Source organism: Delphinapterus leucas, chromosome 21 (genome assembly GCF_059928025.1).
Source record: "Delphinapterus leucas isolate spDelLeu-1000000601 "Yukka" chromosome 21, BTC_Dleu_Yukka2, whole genome shotgun sequence".
Lineage (NCBI taxonomy): Eukaryota > Metazoa > Chordata > Mammalia > Artiodactyla > Monodontidae > Delphinapterus > Delphinapterus leucas.
The window spans coordinates 33,381,238-33,405,045 of NC_143149.1; the positions used below are offsets into that span (position 1 = coordinate 33,381,238).

At 37.9% G+C, this 23,808-nt stretch overlaps 1 protein-coding gene across 5 annotated transcripts in view; it reads left to right on the forward strand.

Moving 5' to 3' along the window:
• HOOK3 (hook microtubule tethering protein 3) overlaps positions 1-23,808 on the forward strand; it is a 129,606-nt gene that overhangs the window by 80,198 nt on the left and 25,600 nt on the right. For 4 of the 5 annotated variants that reach the window (XR_016391187.1, XR_016391188.1, XR_016391186.1 and 1 more), the window contains exons 17-22: positions 2,814-2,848; positions 7,097-7,179; positions 8,275-8,375; positions 9,625-9,729; positions 10,551-10,622; positions 13,254-13,390. Coding sequence is in view for 2 of the 5 variants with exons in the window: in XM_089903806.1 (XP_089759932.1) it covers positions 2,814-2,848; positions 7,097-7,179; positions 8,275-8,375; positions 9,625-9,729; positions 10,551-10,622; positions 13,254-13,390 (533 nt within the window). In the remaining 3 variants the exon portion in view is untranslated. Of the gene's footprint in view, positions 1-2,813; positions 2,849-7,096; positions 7,180-8,274; positions 8,376-9,624; positions 9,730-10,550; positions 10,623-13,253; positions 23,256-23,808 lie in introns of those variants that run through there. The other variant, XM_022571344.3, reaches the window with a different exon arrangement.

The following is a 23,808-nucleotide window of genomic DNA, read 5'->3' on the forward strand; positions in this document are numbered from 1 at the left end:
AAAGAAAGGTATTTATTCTGTAAAACATTTTTTTACATAACCTGATTAGATACCACTGTGGCTATCAAATCTAATTAAATATGCTGTGTGTCATTGCTTTAAGAGGCCATATTTCAGAAATGAGTTCCCAGGCCTAAAAGTGCTATTTGCATAAATTAGTCAATTTATTTGACTGCTCAGATGCTGAGATTTGTTGCTCTAAATTCTTGAAAATTCTCTCAGAGCTGTTTTCTCTGTAAAGATTCAGATAGAAACTTGCCTCATTCTGAAGGCGGGCTCAGCATAATGTGGAGAAAAGTGTGATCCACGACGTGTGGTTCTTCCCACGGCAGGTGTTCAATGTTGTTGTCTCCTCTCTTTTCACCCAACCTACAGTGTTGCTTCTCAGGAATATGTAATGCACAGAGCAACCTGCCAAATGGAATTGATCCTCTCTAAAGAACAACGTAGTTTCTGCCCATTTCTGTTACCAAAAGCACAGTCCTTTCATATGACCTTAAGTCACAGTAGCGTGGTTTGCACATTTTTATTATTATTTTTATGTCATTTATTTTTAGCATGGAAGCAGAAAAGCATTGTTATATCCAGGCATATGGATAATTTGAGCTAGCCACAGTGTATAAAACTCCAGAGAACAAGACAGGATGAGGAGACCATAGAAGAAAGAAAAATGTACATTTTTGAAAAAAAATGCGTGTCTTTTACTTCTGTTCATGAATTACTAAATCGTTCCTTCTATTGGCTGCTGTGTTTGCTTCATACTAATATGTCCTCTCTGTCTCTTGGCATGGTTTCTGCTCAAGGCTATTGTAAGTATGGCTTCCTATTCATTTCTATATATTGAAGAGTGTTTTGATTTATACATTATCTGCCATCATAGTTGATGTGGTTGAAATTTTAAATTAACAGGAGTTTTATGCAAAAGGAATATACCAATATTACTTATAGGTTTATGCCCTTTACAATTAAGATACTTAAAGGATATCAAAAACCTAACCGGTCAGGCTAAAAGGAACTCTGCTCCTTTTTTTTCCCATCCCGCTCCTACCCCCATTGTTATAACTAGTTTTTTTTTATAAAGTATTTTGAAGCTAGCTTGCTGTCACAGCCTGGCCTCCTGATGCCACATTTTATGAGTAACAGTCTTCCACTGGAGAGGCTTCACTGGAGGTGAAGACTGTGCGTAGACTCCGGGGTCTGGCAGGCCTGGGTTTTAATTTGGGATCTGCCTCTGGAAAGCCCCTGAATGTCTCCCCAGCCTCACCTCCCTCAACCATGAGATGGGCCTGGTGTCACTGACGGTTGTGAGGTTGACATGAGACAGTGCACATGATAAACTTGAGTGAGTGCCTGGCATATTAACTGCTCATTACATAATCATTTTATTATATATTATCTCAGATTTAAAAATTAATTTTGCTTAGAGCCTAATCAAGACAGAAGTGCACAATTAAAGCTAAGGTGTTTTTAAAAGTATTTTCATTTTACCCTCTGTACTGGAGAAGGAACGAGCAGTAATCAAAATTCAGCAGGGTTGAGACTTCCCTGGTGGCACAGTGGTTGAGAGTCCACCTGCCAATGCAGGGGACACGGGTTCAAGCCCTGGTCCGGGAAGATCCCACAGGCCGCGGAGCAACTAAGCCCGTGCGCCACAGCTACTGAGCCTGCGCTCTAGAGCCCGCGAGCCACAACTACTGAAGCCCACACACCGAGAGCCCGTGCCCCGCAACAAGAGAAACCACCGCAGTGAGAAGCCCGCGTGCAGCAACGAAGACCCAATGCAGCCAAAAATAAATAAATAAAATAAATAAATTTATTAAAAAATAAAAAGTCAACAGGGTTATCATCTTTCTCTATGTTTGGGGGAAGCAGTGGTAGAGGACATTGTGGTCCACTAACCTAGCTGTAGTTGACATACTCAGCAAAAAAGTGCATTTGAATATTCCAGAGCTGTGTCAGAATGGGCTCGAATAAGCGATGACAGTAATCACTATCAAGTCAGGGGACTGAAAATGGAAGAGCCCGGTGTGACGGGTATGTTCCCCTCCGTGCTGCTCTTGACTGATTGGACAGTTTGTTTCCTAAGTCCGTATTATTTGAGTTTGGCTGAATTAATTATGTAACTGTTTATCTCAACGTGAACTGTTTCACAGAATTCATTAGTAATGTGTACCCTACAGGCGTTGAGTTTAATTATGAAACCTGGTGGTCCTGTATGGAATGCCGTTATTCTTTGTTTATTTTTGGTCAGCTCTGATCTCCTGTTTCTCAGGAGACTCTTTTTTTAAATACCCAGTCAAAGCTGCATCCTCCAGCATATTAAATGCTGTGCATATCCCATCTTTAACGTTCCTATCCTGTCACATAAACTAGTTGCAACCTGTGCATATCAGAAACTTCTGATTAATTCAGTAAGTGTTTACAGAAGTTGATCCCATGATGCAAGGAAAATATAGCAGATAAAAAGTGTCTTAGGGACAGTCTATTATTATTAGAGTTCTACTTGCCTATTGCATCCAGGAATATTAGGTCTGTACGTAAGTGGCTTTTTTATTCATTTCCCTGACTATAAATAGAGAATTCAGACATACAGTTTATGGGTATTTTATACTGATCGTTTTTATCACTTATAGGCTGCTGTCTCCCTTATCAAAGAGAAGTAAACTTGGGTACATTGTGTATTTTCAGTTCTTTGACCAGAGAACTTACTGAGGGCTCACTCAGTTATTTACTACTGTATTCTTAATTTTTTTTAATTAGTTTATTAGTTAAAATGTTAAGTAATAAATTATTTTTTTATTTTCCATTTTCAGTCAGTTCTTCTAAAAAAGAAGCTTGAAGAACATCTGTAAGTATAAAAGCTATTGAGGCTCATTGTTACATTGTCCAGTGAAACATCAGTGTTTTGTGTTGGGGTTACAGAGTATCTAGGCAGTGGCATGGGTGGCCCTGAAGGTATAGAAGATTATAAGGGACATTAATAGTATCTAAAGGGTCATCATCACCCCAGGTCCTCAAATCAAAACAATTACTGTGTTAGAACTGTTTTCTCAAGTGAGATTCCAGGGTTTTATATCTTCACGATAGTATTTAATGATCCCAGTTAGGAGTGTGGGACCCTCTGGATCAGCAGTCAGAAATGTTTTCTATAAGGAACAGAGAATAGTTGCTTTCGGCTTTGCAGACAGTGGTCTGTGTCACAACCACTTAGCTCTGAGGTTCGAGAGCGGCCACAGGCAGTATGTAAACCAGAGCTGTGACTGTCCCAACCAAGCTTTCTATGCAGGAACGGGCCGCGGGCTGAATTTTCCAGCTCTAGAGTCTGGCCAGCTGAAGCTTCCTTTTTATGTAAATGTTTTAAAGTATTATTAAGCTTATCAGTAGCAGATTTTCAAACATTTCCTTGAATTGCAAACATACCTGAACATGACTTTTTGATCTAAAAGATTAAATTTTTAAATATTACAGTTGTTTTCTCATGAAGAAGAAACCTTCTTCCATATCTGAGGTTGACAATGTTAGGAGTGTTTTGTAATTTTTCTTGCACCCAGTAACTGCTGTAACCCTTCCTATCACTTTCTGGCAAAACTCTGTCCTTGCAGACATTGAGTGTGGGTGCCCATGGATTGCCAGCCTGGTGGAGCGTTACAGGGTTAGACTGTGGTAAACAGACATCCTGGGTACCATAGTGGCTACTGGGAAGAATTCTGTAGTCCGGCAGTTTGCTGTGTGCTATCCTGATTTCTTTCTTTCTCTTTCCTCCTTCCTTCCTTTCTTTCTTTCTTTCCTTTCTTATATGGGAAAGTGAGACGCTCCTAGGGCCAGTCTATCACTGGGCAGGTTCTTAAAATACTAGAACAGCACCTGTCACCTTCCAGCCACTGTGAGGTTACCTGCAGTGAGAATTTAGTGTTGAATTCTGTCCTTTTTTCATTTCCCATCCCTTAATTGCAGAAAATAGAATACCTGTGGTTTCATAAAACTACTGTCTGACCGTTGTTCTGTGTTCATTTACATGGTAAAAATCTTCATCAAAAAGAATTTATTAGTGAAGATGAGGCCTGTATTAGTTTCCTGTGGTTGCCATAACAAATTACCGCAAACTGCAAGGCTAAAAACAACAGAAATTTATTCTCTAACAGTTCTTGAGGCTAGAAGTCTGAAATCAGGGTATCAGCAGGATTGGTTCTTTCTAGAAGTTCTAATGGAGAATCTGTTCCATGTACCCCTCTACTAGCTTCTGGTGGCTGCCAGCAACCCTTGGTGTTCCTTGGTGTATAGATGCAACCTCTCTCTCCATCTTCACATGGCCTTCTTATAAGGACACCAGTAATTGGATTAGGGCCCACCCTGATCCAGTATGACCTCATCTTAACTAAGTACATCTGCAAAGACCCTATTTCCAGATAGTGTCACATTCACAGGTTCTGGGATTTAGGACCTCACCATATCTTTTTCAGAGACACAGTTCAGCCTGCCACAGAGCCCACAGACATCTCAAAAGATGAATGACCGTGCAGATTTAACACTACAACAAGACTATTTTACACACAACAAATTGGTAAAATTTAAGAATCAGACATACCAAGTATTGCCAGAGATGTTGAGTGCTGGTAACTGTCATCCACTGCTGGTAGGGATATACATCAGTTTATTCAGTAAACTGCAACATGCATATATTCTGTGACCCATTGATTCTACGTTTCTATGTATACCCTAGATTCCTAGAGATGCTGTGGTCCATGTTTACCAGGAGACATTTAGAAGAAAGTGTGAGAGAACATTGGGGTTTTGGGGGTTTTTTTTGGTCAGTTTCAAACATTTATTTTTAAAAAGTGACTCTAAGGTGGTTTATTTAGTTATTATTCATTTCCCTCTGATGACTTTTTGTTGTTGTTGTAGGCGGTGGTTGTGTGCATTGTAGGATATTCAGCAGTGTCTCTTTCCTCTCCCCACTAGAAGCCAGTAACACCCTCCTAAGTTGTGACAATCAAAATTATCTCTAGACAGCCCCAAGAGGGCAAAATTGTCCCCAGTTGAAAAGCTCTATACTTCGAGGTCCCTACCAAATGTCTCAGTTTCAGTGAGAGCACAACTCTGACTAGTTGGAACTCTAATGTGTGGACTTTCGGGACTTTTCCCCTCTCAGCGCCCCAGTAATTTTTCATTCTTCTGTAGTTGTCCCTTGACACACCTCATGGTGTCCATTCCTAGAAACGTGCAATTTAGTATTAATCCAAACACTTAAGCGCACCCATATGCCAATTTATGGTGATCTTTTCTTACATAGCTCTTTCATCTCTTACTCTGTGCTCCAAAAATTCTAGCCGCATCTGCCTCCCCACGTTCTAATCTCTTTGTCCTCAGCTCAGGGGGATGGGCACACCCTTCCTGTGATCTCCTCCTGACTGCAGACAGAAAGCCAGAGAGATCATAGGGGTTCCCACTGGGGTTCCCACTCTTGTTTTCTTTCTCTGAGAATCAGAATCTTGTACTGCCTACTGTCCACTTTCTGAAACAGTTGTTTTACATAGTTTGCCCAGCTTCCTACTTGTTATTAGCAGGAGAGCAAGTCCAGTAACAGTTATCCATCCCTTCATGGCCAGAAGTAGAAACAACATAGGAGCTCAAGAACACTGGGTAATGTCTGGACACACTTCTCTCCTCACAAGTTGTGTGTTTAACAAGATAGAACATTGTTTTTAATCACAGAAAAGCAGAAACAATACAAATATCACCAACTGTAGAATGATAAATAGATTGAGATATATTCAAACAATAGAACACTGTACAGCAATAAAAAGGTATAAACCAGGGCTAACACATGAACATAAATGAATCTCAAGAACAGAGTGTTAGGTAAAAAATGGAGGTCACAGAACAGTACATACAGTATAATTAATGTGTAAAGCAAAAATAGGGCAAAATTAAGCAATGTAGTGTTCAGGAATATACACAGAGGCCCATCACAAAAATCATGAGAATGGTTAAAATTCTTGATTTTGGTTACCACTGGGAAAGAGATAGGAACACATGGGATTTTTAAGGTTCTGGGATAATTTCTTAACCTTTTTCTTCACTGGGCTTCGTTTTTCTTATTTAAACTGTATATATTTATTTTGTGTAACATATGTCTGCGTGTGTGTGTGTGTGTGTATACCCTCAACAAAGATTTATTAAAGTATTATGCATAGAAAAGACCAGAAATAGACATAACAACGTACTCTATTTTTTTCTTCGTGTTTTCCTGTATCTTTCAATTTTTGCAGCCTTTTTTCTCTCTCATATTACAGAGTGCTGCACTAAATAGTATAGAGAATTACACATTATGTAAATACTAGGGAAAAACTTCTGTTCATTCATCCTTTTACTTTTATATTGGAATATACCTTACAATAAAGTATACAAATCCTGAGTTCCTAGGTCTACAGCTTGATGAATGTTTTCCTGCATAGACAGGTAGCCCAGATCAATATATAGCATGTTTCCAGCAACACCCCAGGATTCTTTATTCTCTCTTTTAATTAATTGATTACATCCCCAGACTAGCCACTGCTGATCTCTTATCACCCTTTGTTAGTTTTGCCACTTTCTGAACTTCATATAAAAAAAATCATATAGTATTATCCTTTTGTGTCTGACTTTATTCAACATTATTCTATGATATCTCTCCACATGGGTGCATGTACCATTAATTTATTCTTTTTTATTGGCGTGTACTGTTCTTTCTATTCTTATTTTAGGAGCTTCAGTTTTTTTGCAACAAGAGTTTTGCATTATAAAACCTCAGCAAAGTTTTAAATTTAATTTTTACAATATCCTTATTCCTAGAAACAATAAAGATCACTAAGTTATTTCTAACCTCTTGTGCAGGTTTATATAAAAGAATGACTACTATTTCAAACTCTGAGATTTTTGTCTCTATTTTTTAGTCATTTAGAAAATATGTTTATGTTGGATTAGTCTTTTCATCTTTGTTTCATAGCACTTGTGTGCTATGCTAGTGTATCCCATAAAGAAAGAATTTATATCTTTCATTTCAAGTGAAAAAATGCAAAACAGTGGTAGGTAAGAGTGTTAACATCTTTTGTTACAGAGAGAAGCTGCATGAGGCCAATAATGAGCTGCAGAAGAAGAGAGCCATCATCGAGGACCTTGAGCCGAGATTTAACAACAGCTGTGAGTTTTCCCAATTAGCGTAGTTTTCAGTCGGTTAGCGCTAGTGATGAGTTTAAATTAAATTTGTTTTTTTTTTTAGAAATAGGCCCTATTATATTTTCTAGCAATTAAGGAATTTGCCCTGTTCACAGAAAGAGTATACACACACACACACACACACACACACATAATCATCTTTACAGTATTTCTTAAATTTCTAATTTAGTTGTGAGTTTTTCCTTAACTATGGATGCTAATGCATATTTTATGAAATTTTTTCACAGTGTCATTAAGTCAGCCTGACTTTTCCTTTGGTTGATATTTACACCCGTTTGTAGCTTGACTTAATTAATTCTTCTCTGTGGATGTGGGAGCAGGACACAGACTTTTACTTTTTTAGTATTGTGGTGAAATATACATAATATAAAAATAACCATTTTAACCATTTTTAAGTATTGGGTTGGCCAAAAAGTTCGTTCGGGTTTTTCCATGAGTTGGGATGAAAATCCCGAACGAATTTTTTGGCCAGTCCATTGTATATAGTTCAGTGACATGTTAAGTACATTCACACTGTTGTACAGCCACTGTCCATCTCCTGAACGTTTTCATCTTCCCAAACTGAAACTCTCTACCTGTTAACCACTCCCCTCCTCCCCTCTTCCCAGCCCCTGGTAGCCTCTGTTCTGCTTTCTGTCCCTATGCACTTGACTCTTCTAGGTAATTCATATAAGTGGAATCCTACAATATTTGTCCTTTTGTGTCCGGCTTCTTTCACTTCACATAATAGCTTTCATTTTCACTTAGTATAATGTCTCCATATTGTAGCGTGTATCAGAATGGAGGCTGAATAATCAACTATTTGTGTAAATAGACCACATTTTGTTTATCCCTTCAGCCATCCATGAATACTTCTTAATTTGTGCACTTCCATAGTGTAGTTTTTGTTTATTTCTAAGAAAAGCTTTTTGTTTAAAAAAATTGTGAATTTAAAAAAATAAAATTATATATAAGTATAGACAAAACAGTCTCTTGAAGCTGTTTACTATTTTGTCAGTTGAAATATTTTCAAGTTGTTAGGTCTAAAAATTTTTTAATTTTTTACTGTCTCACCGATAGCCTTAAAAATTGAAGAATTACAAGAAGCTTTACGGAAGAAAGAAGAGGAAATGAAGCAAATGGAAGAAAGATATAAAAAATACTTAGAGAAAGCCAAAAGTGTAAGTGTGAGTCTGTGGTGGGCCTCTCACTGCACTTTCTCATTGTGTTTCGCTGATGTTTCAAAATACAGTGCCTGAACGGTGACCCCTCACACAGAAGGACACGAGGAGTCTTTCGACAAAAAGAGCAAGAGGCCGTGATCAAAACAGGTCGCCCCAGCCCCAGGTTACTTACTCGTTACCAAGAGGGAATCACCTTTCTATGTAGGAAATGAGTGGCAGCCCCACCTTGCCTAATTATCAAAATCGGCTGTGCCCGGCGGGAGGGCCCGCCTCTGTCTTCAGATGAGCCTTGCTGTCGGCAGTGCTCAGGGCTTCTGGCCTAGCTCCAGTTCCCAGGGAAAAGGAGGTTACTGGAGCAAGTTAAGTAACACCTTCAGGAAGGCATCAGATAAATCCAGACTTTGGGATGAGAATCCACATTATGAAAGCAGAAACAGGCACTGGAGCATCATGGAACACCAGAAGCTGTTCTCCTGTAAAGGAGCCCAAAGGGACCTCCCTGCCAAATGCAGCGATCCTGGATTGGGGACACCTGTGGAAATGTGGATTTGGGCTGAATCGTGATGACTTACAGAGAGGTTCACTTTCTTACAGATGTTGTGGGAGGATGTCCTTAGTCTAAGGAGATGCGTGTTGAAGTGCTTGAGGGTCACGTGACATGAGACAAAGGTGGCAGTGCTGCAGTTGGTCAATCCGGGTTAAAGGAGATGGGTTTTTATTGTTCTGCTCTTTCAAGTTTTCTATGGAGTTGATCATTTTTGATAGTAAAACTGCTGAGCCAAAAAGCAAAGACCCTTCCCAGAAGCCCTCTGGTGGGCCAGCTAGAATTGTGTCACCAGGCTGTGTGTAAACCCAGCGTCTGGCAAAGGAGAAGGACCACAGAGACAGGCTTGTGGACCACTGGGACCCGCTCCATCCTCACACATCTGGTCAGAGGCAGAGGCCCCTGAACCAAGTCAGAGGAACGGAAAAGGGAAGCTTGCTGTCAGTAGTGTCTGCTGTAGGGTGATTAATTTCAAGCCAGAATTACTTCTTATCACTGACTCTTTTACATAATTTTAAATTTTTATATAATTAAAAATTGTAACAACTGGATATCATTTTATACATTCAGATTTTAAAGTGTTCACGTAAGATAACTTTTGAGTCTCATAAGGTTTATCTTTTTTTTTAATGACTGCTTCCTTAGATATTACACTCCTTGGGTTTGAGACTTTTAAAGTTTTTCTTTTATTACTTTTTGCAGGTTATCCGTACTTTAGATCCTAAACAAAATCAAGGAGCAGCACCAGAAATACAAGCTCTTAAAAATCAGCTCCACGAACGGGATCGGCAATTCCATTCATTGGAGGTAGTTTACTGTAATATGATAAGACATTTGATTTTTTTAATTTTCGATTCTAGAAGCCTTGCTATGCACAGTGGTCCCTCAACATCCACGAGTCACAGTTACCAAAATCCATGGATGCGCAAGTCCCTCGTAGAAAGTAGTGAATGTGGTTATTTGCATAAAATCTAAGCCCATCATCCATGTGCTTTAAACCATCTCTAGATTACTTATAATACCTAATGCAATGTAAATGCTATGTAAATAGTTGCCTATGGGGACTTCCCTGGTGGCGCAGTGGTTAAGAATCCGCCTGCCAATTCAGGGGACATGGGTTCGAGCCCTGGTCCGGGAAGATTCCCACATGCTGCAGAGCAACTAAGCCTGTGCACCACAACTACTGAACCTGCGCTCTAGAGCCCGCACGCCTAGAGCCCGTGCTCCACAACAAGAGAAGCCACCGCAATGAGAAGCCAACGCTCCGCAATGAAGAGTAGCCCCGGCTCACCGCAACTAAAGAAAGCCCACGCATAGCAACGAAAACCCAACGCAGCCAAAAATAATTAATTTTAAAAAAAGATATCCATACTTTAAAAAAAAACAGTTGCCTATGCGTGGCAAATTCAAGTTTTGGTTTTTGGAACTTTCTGGTTGTTTTGTTTGTTTGGTTGGTTGGGTTTTTTTTACCATTTTCGATCTGGGGTTGGTTGAATCCGTGGATGTGGAACCCATGGATATAGAGAGCTGACTGTAGAGTTGTGCCCGTGAACTTAGTTTATTGTGAGTATTTTATTTATGTTGAATTGTTTTTCATCTTAACATGCTTACATGTGCTTGCTTTTTAGAAAGAATATGAGAAAACAAAGAGTCAAAGAGAGATGGAGGAGAAATATATTGTTAGTGCCTGGTACAATATGGTAAGAAAATAACACGTCAAAACATATTACAAAATTCAGTGAATATGTATCATTTATTATACTCCCTTTACTGTAGAATTAATTCTACCAAATGAATGAAAGTAATTACTGTCCTAACACACACTAACAAAACCCTAATGCTGATCTTAGGGCCAAACAACAGACACAGGAACCACCGTAAACGGGACTAGAACATTGTGGACACATCATTATCCCTGTCCTAGAGGATAGAAAGATTTCTGTCTCTCAGGACCATTTTATTCTCGGGTGGTAGGGACTTTAATAATATCTAAACACAGATACAGTAGCTTTTGTTTTGTGGTACTATTTCAGTGCCTTTGCAGGAGCGGTACTTGTAATGAAAATAGTTTAACTGTCTCTCAGGTTTTGGTAAATGTTCACAGTCTTAGACCCTGAACAGCTGAAGGTTTTGAAATTGAATTTTACAACAAAAAATCTTAAACGTATTGCAGGGGAAAATAAATGCTTATCAGCATTTTGGGCTTCAGTAAGACTTTTCTGGATATGGAGAGCTATGGATTTTGAAGAATGCTGTACTTTTTCAATATTTTTTTTCTTAGACCTTTTCTTCTTTTTCTGCTTTGTTCTTCTTCCCAATAAGACCACTCCGCCTTTTCAAAGCGTTAGCTGCCTGAGATAGGAAGTTGGACCAGATTCCTTTCATCATACCCCTCTGACCCTGTAGTTGTGTTACTGGAACAGTACCGTTTTACAATTACAATTGTAAATTATACCACTTTACCGTTATAATTGATACTGTGTCTGAAGGGTTCATGTCCCAGGTCTCCTAATAATGTGATTTGAACTTTGTCAAAATTTCATACAGTTTTATGACATGTCCACATTTATATTTGCCTTGGTACTACATATTTAAGATTTTTATCACAATTTTAAAAAACAAAAAAGGAAATCATACTGGGTTTACATTACCATTACTGTTAACAAATATAGATTAATTGAAAATTAAAATGTAAAAAATAAGAAAAACCTGTGTTTAAGGAAGGTCTCTGGGAACTAGTCCTGACTTCACCCACATTGTTTTCTCTTCGTCCTCCTTCAAGGTTAATGTTAGCAATCTGGGAGCTCTGCCCCTCAGTCCGTGTGAGTGATTTCATATACCTGATTGATTTTTATGGCTTCACATATTGTGTTTCGTATGGAACAAAACTGATTTATTCTGTGACATGGTATTAAAGAAGAATCTTAGTTTTCAGCTCTGCGGAGAGTGAAGGGATAACTCCCAGTAGGAACACACAAGTTATGTTCAGATAGGGTAACCGGTAACAGCTTCATACATACATTCAGAAAGTTCTGCATCCCAGACAACCGAACTGGAAGTGAGGATGGTGAGTGCTGGGAAAAGGTATTAAGTATCTCAGGGAATGGCCTCATGATGGATACTGAGATCTTGAAGGGGAGTCTAGAATTTGAATAAGTTGTTTAGAATGTGAAAGTTAAAAAGGTATATTTTAAATAAAATATAATTGTTAATTTATGTAGCCAAATTAACAGATATTGCCAATAGATATTTGTCCATTTTATTCAGATCCTTAAATGCTTTAATTCCAAACTGAGTAAAAAGCACATCCTGGGTTTTCTCATGGGGAGAGTGGAGAATGTTGTGCATTGGGGTCTGTTTGAAACGCAGAGCCATGACCCCAGTTTCCCTGGAGGTGACGGGAGCTGGGAGGTTTGTCTTGCCTTCTGCCTTCTGTGCGGGTTTGCCCAGCGCCTCTGGCGCCTGCCCCGCCTCCCTCCCGGCTCTGTTTCTCCTCCTTCCCTGTTGCCGGCGTCCGCTTCCTCCCGTCATCTCGCTTCCAGTCACCGGTGAGACAAAGCTGCCGCTCCCAGTTCTTCCTGCTTCTCTGGCCAGGGTTCTTCGCCAGCTTATTAAATGAGAACCGAAACCCTTTTTTCCGGATCTACTCGGGGTCCTCACTGTTTACTCCTCCGCGTTTAGAGAGCGCCGCAGGTTCTCCCTCCCGTTCAGGTGCCCTGGGCCCGGCAGGTGGGCTCGTCCCCCTTCTAAGCGGGTAGGCCTCCTTCTCCAGTCCTCGGGAAGGACCCCTGCGCTCCTTGGGCCCGCTGTGTGGGCCAGCCGTCAGGAACTTCCCTTAACAAGTGTGCCTGTGAAGAAAAGCAGCGTGGTGGTATGTATTATACCTGGTGTGACTTTCCACCCTAAGAAAGAACAAGTGCTTTTGTGGTTTTCTATTCTAACTAAACCCTCTGATTTCCATATCCCCATGTGAATCAACTGCTACCAATCAATTGCCCTTTTTTTTCTTGGAAAATCACTTTATGCATTTGATTCCAAAGGGAAGTATGTATGATTGAGTATGGATGATGCATTCCAAAGATCCATCTCTATTATAATCTATTGTTTGGGTTATTGTAAATTCAGAAAATTAAGCCTTAATTTTAACAAAAGATTTGTACCTAATTGTTGGAACTTAAATGCCTCTAAGATTTTAATCTATCATGAGCAGAGTTAACGTTCCTAATTGTGCCTTATGTCGTCAGGTAACAAATTCTGCGCGATGAAATTTTCTTTTGTGAGAGTGTGTTCCGTTATTTTTTCACTGATTACTTTTTTTCCGTGTTACGTAGGGAATGACTCTGCATAAAAAGGCGGCAGAAGACAGACTTGCTAGTACAGGTTCGGGGCAGTCATTCCTGGCGAGGCAGAGACAAGCCACCAGCACGAGAAGGTCTTACCCGGGCCACGTCCAGCCAGCCACAGCAAGGTAGACAAGTCCTGCCATTAGAATAAAAAACACCCCGCATTCAAAGCATACTTCTGTTACATATAACATTTCAGGAAATTCAGCCAGCTTATATTTTGTCTGTATTTCATGTATTTAGTTGTTTCTCATTTGAGGACTTTCTCTCTTCTGTATCTATAATGTTTTAGTTTCTTGGTCCTTTATTTTGTAGTCCTTTTGGTTCCTTTTAATGTGCCAAAAAATTTTTAAATGCCCAATTAAAAGTGTTGTATATTAGTGTAGTACTTTTCTTTGTATGAAAATGTCCTTTCCCCAATGGTGTAGGCTTTGTAATGAATTAGATTTTCTGCCAATAATTGATATACAATTTATATTCTTTATTGTGCCTCTGTGTTACCATGCTTTCTAAGAATGTCTTTGTTTAAAGGGAATTAATCTTTTTATGATGTATTAATCTGTGTTTTCAATTGTTTTCCAAATGCACTTCAAATAACTTGCATACTTACTATGTAAAATGGTTGGCAAGTGCACTTTTTGCAAAGACATAAATACATTGGCAGAGGTGCTAATCAGATCTTACCTAAGGCACCTGATAGAACTATTTAGAGGGAAAAACTGAGTTTTCACATTGTTTTATAGGAAATTAAATTTGTCCAAAGATTTGGAAACTATTTTTAAAACATAAATAGAATTTCATTATTTCCTACTATCTTATTTGCTGGCAGAAGTGAATGCACTGGTTAGGTTATTTGGGGAGAAGTTACAGAAGAAAAAAAATCAGGAAGTGTGTTCATTTTTCTTCTTTTTTTGGAATATCACAGTAACTGAGGATCAGATTCTAGCAATGGGCTGACATTTCGTTGCAACTGCCCTCCACATATAAAAGTATATAAAAGATGTATTTTTTATATACTTACGAGTCATAGGTGGCCTTACCTTTGGGGTAATTTCCTTGTTGACTTGCACCTCATTTGTCTTACTTATTCCTTAACATAAAACCTGCTATTTCTCAATAATTCCTAATACTTAACATCTTAGTATCAGTCGTTAGGATCAATAAGTGACTTCTTGTGTCTGATGTTATGACAGGTGGCTGTCATATTTTTTCTTAATTCTATGTACTAGTCTAAGAGTTTGCTACTGAGTAGATTCTCTTGGGTATTTGGTTGCCCCAAAGTGCTTACATTTGTTGACAGATTATAAACTATGTTTATTTACATTGATGAATGGCTGTCAAGTAATAACGATTGTAAAGCACTTTGACTATATAAGGTGCTATATAAATGCAAAATGTCATTCATTTGAACATGAAATGTCTCTGCCTAACTTTCCGTATTGGCCCCAAATTATATTTTAGTTCCCCTCCAGCCTTTTTCTTGCACCATAGCCCATAGCCCAGTAAAGCAAAAATTTACTGAAACTAGGTCGATTATTTGTTTTCGGTTTTGGATAGGTCACCTATTAAGAAGATTTTATTTCATATACTTGCTATTTAGAAGTTCAGGTTTCATTTAGTTTTGTGTATTAAATACAAATGAGTAACTTTAAATCAAGCTAAACATAATCAAGAATTTTCAGAAACTATATTCCAGTGTTTGATTTTAAATCCTTATTTCCTTTTTTTTTTTATAAGAAATTGACCTAAAGACTATTTTAGGTGTTTTCATTTGTCCTCAGAAACTGTACTTGAAGAAAGGTATTAGAATATACACAGAAATGACTCCATGCATTGTGCTAATTTTTTACATTAAGTACAGAAGTCTGAGCTCAGTGTGAGTGCTTCTGCCTGGTAAGAAGAAAAGCAGGAAGACTTAGTAGTAATGGAGAGAACCAGCGAGTGGAATGCATCGTGGGGTTTCAGGAGGGCAAGCAGACCTAATCAACATAGAAAGTTTTGACAATGAAAGATTAAAAATGATTTAAGATGGGTAACCGTCCCCCACCTCCACCCTTCCCCGTCCCTTTATTTCACAAATCAGAGTAAGGATCCAACAGTTTTAAAACAGGGCATGAACACTCACCTTGGTAAAATTAAAATTATTGGGAAATATAGCTGCAAAATAAGATAGATGAAAATCAGAGTCCATGAGCTGTTTGTTAAATGGATTATATCCCATGAGAGGAGAGGTTTTAATTTTAGTTCTCTATTTACTGTCCCAGTCCTGGTCTCCTACCCACCCCCCTGCTCAGATATGTTTCTCTAAATGGGAGAGGAAAGTGCCAGGCCTTTAGAAGGAAGTTTTCCGTCTTATTTTTCTTCAGCGTGCCATTATTTTGGTGCTTATGTTCGTAAGTTTCACTCACCTTTACAGTATGTTTAAATTTTAGTATGTTGCTTTCGTTCCATAGCAGAAACTTTATTTCTAAACATTCTGTGATGTTTTCTTAAAAGTCAGGAATAGAACTTTGCTGTCCCAGTGAGGACCCCATTTCCTTTGCTCAGCTTTGGACAGGATTTTTACATTTCTCTTTCTCTGGCGATGACGCTGGGCACACTGTGGAGTCAGCACAGGGTTAGTGCGCTAAGGTTGGGGTTGAGCCATCACCCCCTGTCTGAGTTCTTGTGAACAAAAAGCTTATTTTCTGTTTTCCCTCTAACCAGGGTGAGAAAATACAGAGTTAATAACTAAAGACTACAAAAGCATGAAATTTATATTCTGCAGTGTGTATTTAAGAAGTTTGTAAAGGCGAAAAAAAATCCAGCAAATATGCTTACCGCATCTTAAAAAGAGAGTAAATAATACAGCTGTACGTATCTTTAAAAAACTTGCAGAAACCCGATCATACCTTTTTTAGTATTTGTCTGATTATTTAATAATAACCAAGAAAAAGAAGTACCAAAACAAAGGCTCCATTTTCTAAAATTGATCAGCATTGAATTATTTCTGTTTGATGGCCCAGCCTGGTAAAATTGGCTAACGAGATGATTCATTATAATAAGGATAATACTGTCCGCTGTTATTTTGTTGCGGTCTTACTGCTTTGTCTGAATGATAAAAGCTCAGTTGTACAAACTTGAGCTAAATGTTTCCAGTCAGAAACATCAGCCCATATATATCAGCAGTCTTCAGCAAGGCATGAAAACCGGTGCTGTGCAAACAAACCAGCAGTAAGTGATTGTGAGGGGAAGGGGGATTCAGGTTGAAGAAAAGGCACATTTTATTTTTGAGCTATTTTACTCACACTTCCTTTTCAACTGCAGTTTTATTTATTCATATCTAATGATATGAAATATTTTGTAGTGTCTCTTGTGCTCCGACAAGCATTCATCTTTTAAAGATAACACCGTGTTGAAAACTTGAAAATCTTTATTCTGATATAAGAATTTACTTGAACTAAAATTCTAAATTTCTGAATTTATCCTAGCTCCCTGCATTTAATCTCCAGTGGTCCAGATCTCAGACTCCAGAAGTGTTACACTTTTCCCCAGTTGGAACACATGAGGTTTATCTGAAAAAGCATCCACAACCCACAGATAGTGTAAACCTAGTTAGTTTACAGCTACTGGGATAAGAACCTGTGATCCTAAAGGGAGAGGAAGGTGCTTGGCATCTTGCTTTTTGCTAGGGGCAGAATAACAACATGCTTCTTGTTGTCTGTTCATTAAACTATGGGAGCATGTTTTGACTTTTTATCCTTATATTACAAAGTGACTCTTTGCCTAGAAATGGCTGTCGAACTGATGCAGGATTGTACTCCTTAACAGTGAGTAGAAGTCCTACCCTTACAGGGTAGGAAGGACTGAACAGAACAAAATAAGGTGGGATCTCAGAATCTTTGAAAATTACTTTAGCATGTTTTAAAATTTTTCCCTTTTTATATGTTAAAAGGGTTTTTCCGTTCAATAATGATAATCTCTTTTCCTATAGTCCCAACTGTCAAAATGGCAGCTTATTTTAGTAGATGTGCAACCCAGTTTCACTACATTTAGAAAGCAATTTCAGAGTTAATTCTTTGTAACTATAATGATTCGAATATTTTGTATCATGAAGTTTTTATATGAGGGAGGCCATTCTCAATGTATCTGTCACCCAGTTTTTTACTTTGTATAAAGCATATTTAAATAATAATTGGTATATGTTTATTTTATGGAAAAATTTGAAAATATTTTAGTGTCCAATTTAAGCAAGATAATTTTATTGTTCTAAAGTTGTGCAATAAATACTGTTTCTTTCTCAGAAGCCTAAAAAACATAAAATAATTTGCTACCGACACAGTTAATTTCTGCCCCTCCCCATCCCCCTAAATCACGGAAGTATCAATATTTATCTCCCTTTTTATAAAATGAAGGACAGCACAAATATGATGACATCCATCTCTTTTAAATCACTGATTATGTTCTTGGAAAATACGTACTCATAATTTTGTTTTTAAACAGCCTTTTATCAATCCAATTCCCATGTATTCATAAATATAAAAACTTTAAAACTTATACTTAATGTTATCTTGAAGTATGCTTGAATTCTTCACACTGCACTTAAAATGATAGAGAAAGGGACATTAGTTTATTTGAGAAATAAGAGACCCGAAGCTAATTATGGCAAGTATATGAGTTTTAGTAGTTGTGGTCTATGGATGTTTCCTAACAATTCTATTTCAGCAATTACGTCTCTCTTCAGTATTTTTCTGCTTTCTAACATTTTCCAATAATATTCTGTGAGATAGGTTTGTATGCTGTATATAAGTGAACATAGAAATCGGAAAGTAACCGAAGGCTGTCAAGGCAGATCCATTCCTAGTGAGTAGAATCGATTATCGGAAAAAGAAGAGGCCTAATTTTGAACAAATATCCAGGCAGATAGAAGCGCTAACACTATTAAACCTATACTTGTCTTAACAAATGTTCCTAAGGTAATAGTTTACATAAAATCTCCTGATTTTATTACATGATCATTCAATAAAAAAGAGCAGACAAAAAATAATTTATATTCTAATTGTCCTTCCCTTCAGTGGACATTAACTGGGCACACAGTATTAACTGTACACGCTTATGAGTGGAGGGGAAAGCATCTATTTTCATTTTGAAACTGTTAACCCATTACTAAATCTAAGATAGTGATTTAAAGCCATGAGGATAGGATGATCTGATGAGATGGCAAGAAATCTGTGGTGGCTGAAATTCACTACCAACTTCCTAGCAGTTATCTAGGTCCGCTGCTGTGTCTGGTTTGCAAACCATGTCTCCCTTAATTATACGTAGTAGCCCCACAGAAAATTTTGTTTAAAATGAAGACAAGGGCTTCCCTGGTGGCGCAGTGGTTGAGAATCTGCCTGCTAATGCAGGGGACACGGGTTCGAGCCCTGGTCTGGGAGGATCCCACATGCCGTGGAGCACCTGGGCCCGTGAGCCACAACTACTGAGCCTGAGCGTCTGGAGCCTGTGCTCCGCAACAAGAGAGGCCGCGATAGAGGCCCGTGCACCGCGATGAAGAGTGGCCTCCGCTTGCCACAACTAGAGATAGCCCTCGCACAGAAACGAAGACCCAACACAGCAAAAATAAATAATTAATAAACTCCTACCCCCAACATCTTCTTTAAAAAAAAAAAAAAATGAAGACAAGAGTAGACTTTATGTGTGTGTGTGTGTGTATTCAAGGAGAGCCTTTATATACCTAATACATTACTGCCAGGCTCTGAATTAGATGTTTAGGGTCTGCAGATGAAATCATCAGAGAAGGTGTCTGTACCCTCAAAATTTAAGGACAATGGGGCTATCAAATATCCTAAATTATATTGACTCAGAACTTAAAAGAATAATTAAATATCACGAGAAGAGCAATCTCAAAGTGAGAAAGAGCAAATTACCAAAGCATGCTGAGTCTTTAATGTGTGTGGGAGACTTCTGCGCAGGCACCATTGCCTTAGAGATCTCTAAATTGACAAAGGAAAATAATTTGATTAGCATTGATATTGTAAAAGTTATAAAAGGAACTCATGTCTATTCTCGGTGTATTTGTCAACCTATGGACAGTGATTACTGTATATACAATCTATAGTGTGTTTATTTTATAGATGTCACTATTAGAGATGAATGTCTTAATATTATTTACTACTTCTAGTCACTTGTGTATTATTTATACTTTACTGCAAGATTCACAGCACTTTACTAATATTAGATAATTATTTTCCTTCTACCTTTCTGTGGCATTTTCTACTTACATCTTTTCCACTGGGGTTCTTCTCCTTATTTTGGAACACTCACTAAGAAAAATGTAAAAGATTGCCCAAATAAATAGGCTATGTACTGTTCCTGAAATGTTTAAAGTCATACCTGAAGTTCTAAGTCTAGAACTCTCTTTGAAGCTGGGTTGGGGCTACTAGGCATGAATTACATTTTATATTTCACATTAATAAGACTCATAAGTTAGTACTCGTGAAGCCAAGTTCTCTCAAATGCAGACACACTTAAAACTTTTTGTTGAAAACAAAAGTTGCATTAACACAAAGTAAACAGTCTTCTGGTTAATCAGAAGATGCTCTTACCTGCCATTTACCTGTCTCCTAAAATACAAATCTGCAAACTGTCCTTCACTTTCATAGTTTCTTCAACATTGCATGTACTCAAACACAGGAGAAACAAAGCCAGGTTCCAGGAGCTGTGAAGTCCAAGAATCTGGAAAATGGTGGGGGTGAGGTGATGGGAAAAGGCAGACACTAACAAGGGCAGGATGCTACAAAAATAGTCTGAGTTCTACTATAACGTATGCTTTATGAACTTGGCCGTTTTCTTAAGTTCAAATATAGCAGGGTTTTCAGCTGATTCTTTTAAGAGATGCTTTGAGGAGTCAGGACTCTTCCGCTTGTACTTGAGTATATCTGTATTCCAACCCTAGTCAAAAGAGAGTGAGATATTTGTTGTTACATAAACACTGACACAGATGATTGCTGCCAAAGAATAGGGAGGTTTGCTCATAAGAACTTTCTCTTAAAGTTTTTTATTTTGCGTTTCTGGATGAGAGAAATGCTTTTATGGTGTGAAGAGTTTCTGTAGTGCTTTCTTCTGCGTTACCCTCTGCTCTGCTGGTATGCTTGATGTGGGCAGGTCACCTAGAAGAGAGAAGCACAAATAGAGAAGGCTAGACTCTGACCTTTGAGGGAAGAGCCACTTTCATCCTCCCCGAGTAAAAAAATAAAAATGAAACACACCTGTACACACACACACACACACACACACACACACACACACACACAAGGACGAAATGATAAGTGGGTAAGTCACCTTCTAAATGTCTTTAGCATCCGTTGGCTGCTTGTTAATCTAGTTAAGAGTAGATTCTAGACCTGCGTTGTCCAATTCACTAGCCAGTTCACAGCCACATGTGCTAATTTAAATTAAGTAAAGTGAAGAATTCAGTTCCCCAATCCCCCAGCCACATTTCAAGTGCTCAGAAGCCACCCGTGGAAAGTGTGTTACCATTTTGGACAGCACAGATATAGAACATTTCCATCTTTGCAGAAAATGCTTTTGACAGTGCTGTGGTGCCCAAAGAGAGAATAAGGACAAAATAAAGATATTCAGTTGACTTATGATACTCTTGGATTTTACCGGCATCGTTAAAGAAAGCTATTTTTCTTATAAAAATTAATACCAGCCCTTTTTAAAGACCCTGGAAAAATCAAAACCCCATTCTTTGAAACTAGTTTTCAATGTATTTTTTAAACAGATTCTTAGCACTTTACTTTTTAAGTGATATTATTAAATAACTTCATAAATCATAACTTAGTATCTTCAGGTTTTTTCCTTTTTCAAGTAGTCTTTTAAAATTGATGATACATAGTTTCTAACATTTATCCAGCAGAAACTGATGAATGCTTAACTTACTTACAAGTAAAAGTTGATAAACATCATATTCCTCTGTTTTGTTACCTTTAAATCTTTCTATTCTGTTACTTTTTTTTTTTTTTTTTTTTTTTTTTTGCGGTACGCTGGCCTCTCACTGTTGTGGCTTCTCCTATTGCGGAGCACAGGCTCCGGACGCACAGGCTCAGCGGCCATGGCTCACGGGCCCAGCCGCTCCGCGGCATGTGGGAATCTTCCCAGAACGGGGCACGAACCCGTGTCCCCTGCATTGGCAGGTGGACTCTCAACCACTGCGCCACCAGGGAAGCCCTATTCTGTTACTTTTAAATCTGTATAGATCTAAGGAGAGTTGCCAACAGTTTTTTTTGTTTCTGCCCCTAAAATCACATTTGATCATCTTCTACCTTAAAGGTTTATCAAGATCCAGATAGTTTCTTTGATTTTCTTCATAGTGTCTTGCTCTTAATTACTTAGATTATGAATCAAATTAAGTTTCATGTATGAAGCAAAGATTTTATTCCAGCAACTTAATGAAACATTTTTTTAAGATTTATTAATTGACTTGGCCTATTACTAAAGTGCTTAACATAACTAAAAGGATCTACACAAATGCGTCTTTGAATTTTTTAATGAATGTAAGAGACTAATCATAACTCTTAGGAGTCAGCTTGGTACTTAGTGAAAACTATCCCGTTAGGAAGTCAGATGCTTTCCTCTTCGTTTTTAAATTTTTTAATCAAGCAGCAGACTTGATCCAGTAGTGTCAAATTCCAAGCAAATATAATGAAGTTCTTATTGTTATTCAAGTACAGATGAGTAAATGGTGTGATTTGAGTTTGTTTTATTATTGTCATGGTGGTCTAATTTAATGTGTGTTCTACAGAGACTCATTTTACTAGTTAAGGGAGATTTTCAATGCGCTTGAAATAAGAAAACATGCTAGTATAAATACAGGAAATGACTGTACACAAATGCCAATCAATCATTTGGGGGCTTTTAAATTTTTTAATAGTAAGCTTTTGGTTTTTTAATAGCCTTAGTTATTTAAAATTCAGATGCACTGAAATGCCATTGCTGTCACTAGCTGTTTACAGATTGTGTGTAATTCATAAAGCTTTGTACTCAGAAGAATAATTTCCAGGTTTACTCTTGTTTTGCAGTTTTCATGTTTTGACAATTGCCCCACCATTTATAACACTCAATTTCTCGTTGTGTAATGAATGGTAAAATTCAAACATATCTAATTTAATAATTTGCCTTATTTTGATTAACAAATTCTATCAAAGATTTGGGGATAGAAAGAGGCTTCTTTTTCCTATAGTATTTTTTACACTTTTCAGATGAGCTGGAAAACACCTTAGTACATTGGAGTTGGAGTTGTACTGGTTACAGTCCCAGCTCTGAAGCCTTATACTCATGTCTTAAGTGTTACTGATTGTTCTGTGACTTGTTAGTTTGATATTTGACATTGTAGTTATCCACCTTGCAGTTTAGCCTTTGCAAAAAGGATATTGCTAGGTATGTTCTTATTTCTGGTTGACTATTGAATTCGTAATTTCATGATTTCATTTTTAGTCATAATCCAAAAAGGAAATCCACGTGGAACTCTAAATTTCTCTCTCACCTCACAAATGGAATCAATACAGTTTTAACAACATTGTACATAAATGGCATCCAAGCAGTTTTCCATCTGTTTACCAAGTTTACCAATCATTTACTCTGTGTTAGACTTGTGGGTTTTCTCACTGTTTTTCTGAGGTAAATGACTTGTGAGAAATTTTCACCAAAATCGCAAAAACGTAAAGTCCAAGAAATCACCAGAAGACAGATTTTTAATTTTTTGAAATCTTATATTGTATTTCCTTTTGATATCACTTATTCATTTTAATTTTATGACTGCCAACTTGTTATGGTATTAATTATATGTATATGTTTATATGTATGCATATAGTATATGTATATGAAGAATAAAGTTAAGATTTGGTCAAACTATATTTTCCCATTCAAGTACAAAAATGTTTTCAAGGCTGCAGAAAGTGTACAGTTGTCATACAAGTTGTAAATAAAGACTTGTATAAAAATTCAGCTTAGATTTTTTCTGCTCTTAGGCCGTACAAACGCATGTTTAATAATGTCTAATAGTATCCATCCGCTTGCCATACTGTCCTGTCAATTTAGATATTATGCCGCTGACTGGCTGTAAATCAGGAATAGTCTTTGAGTTTCTTCCCAGTACCTAGGATAAGTTTTGTTTTGATTTAGGCTGGTTCACAATGTGTGTAAGCTGACTGTCCAAAGTTCTGAGGGATAAAAGGTAAACATGGCTTCTCCCCTCTTACCACAGACAGTCCAGCAAGAACCAATGGTAGGTACTTACATTCTTTCACAATATAAGGCATTATTGTTGAAGCATCCTGTTTAAGCCATAGATGCCCCTTTTCCTGCCTGTCGACCCTTAAAATTCACCCTTTTCCCCCACCTCCACCCTAGACATGATTGAAATATGGCATCTTCAGTGTCACGTAAAGTGGCAGCAGCAGTGGAGAAATCGATTATACTCACATTAAAATAATTGCAGAGTGAAGTTAGCACCAATATTTAAAAACAAATAAACCTAGTATGCACGTAACCAAAATAG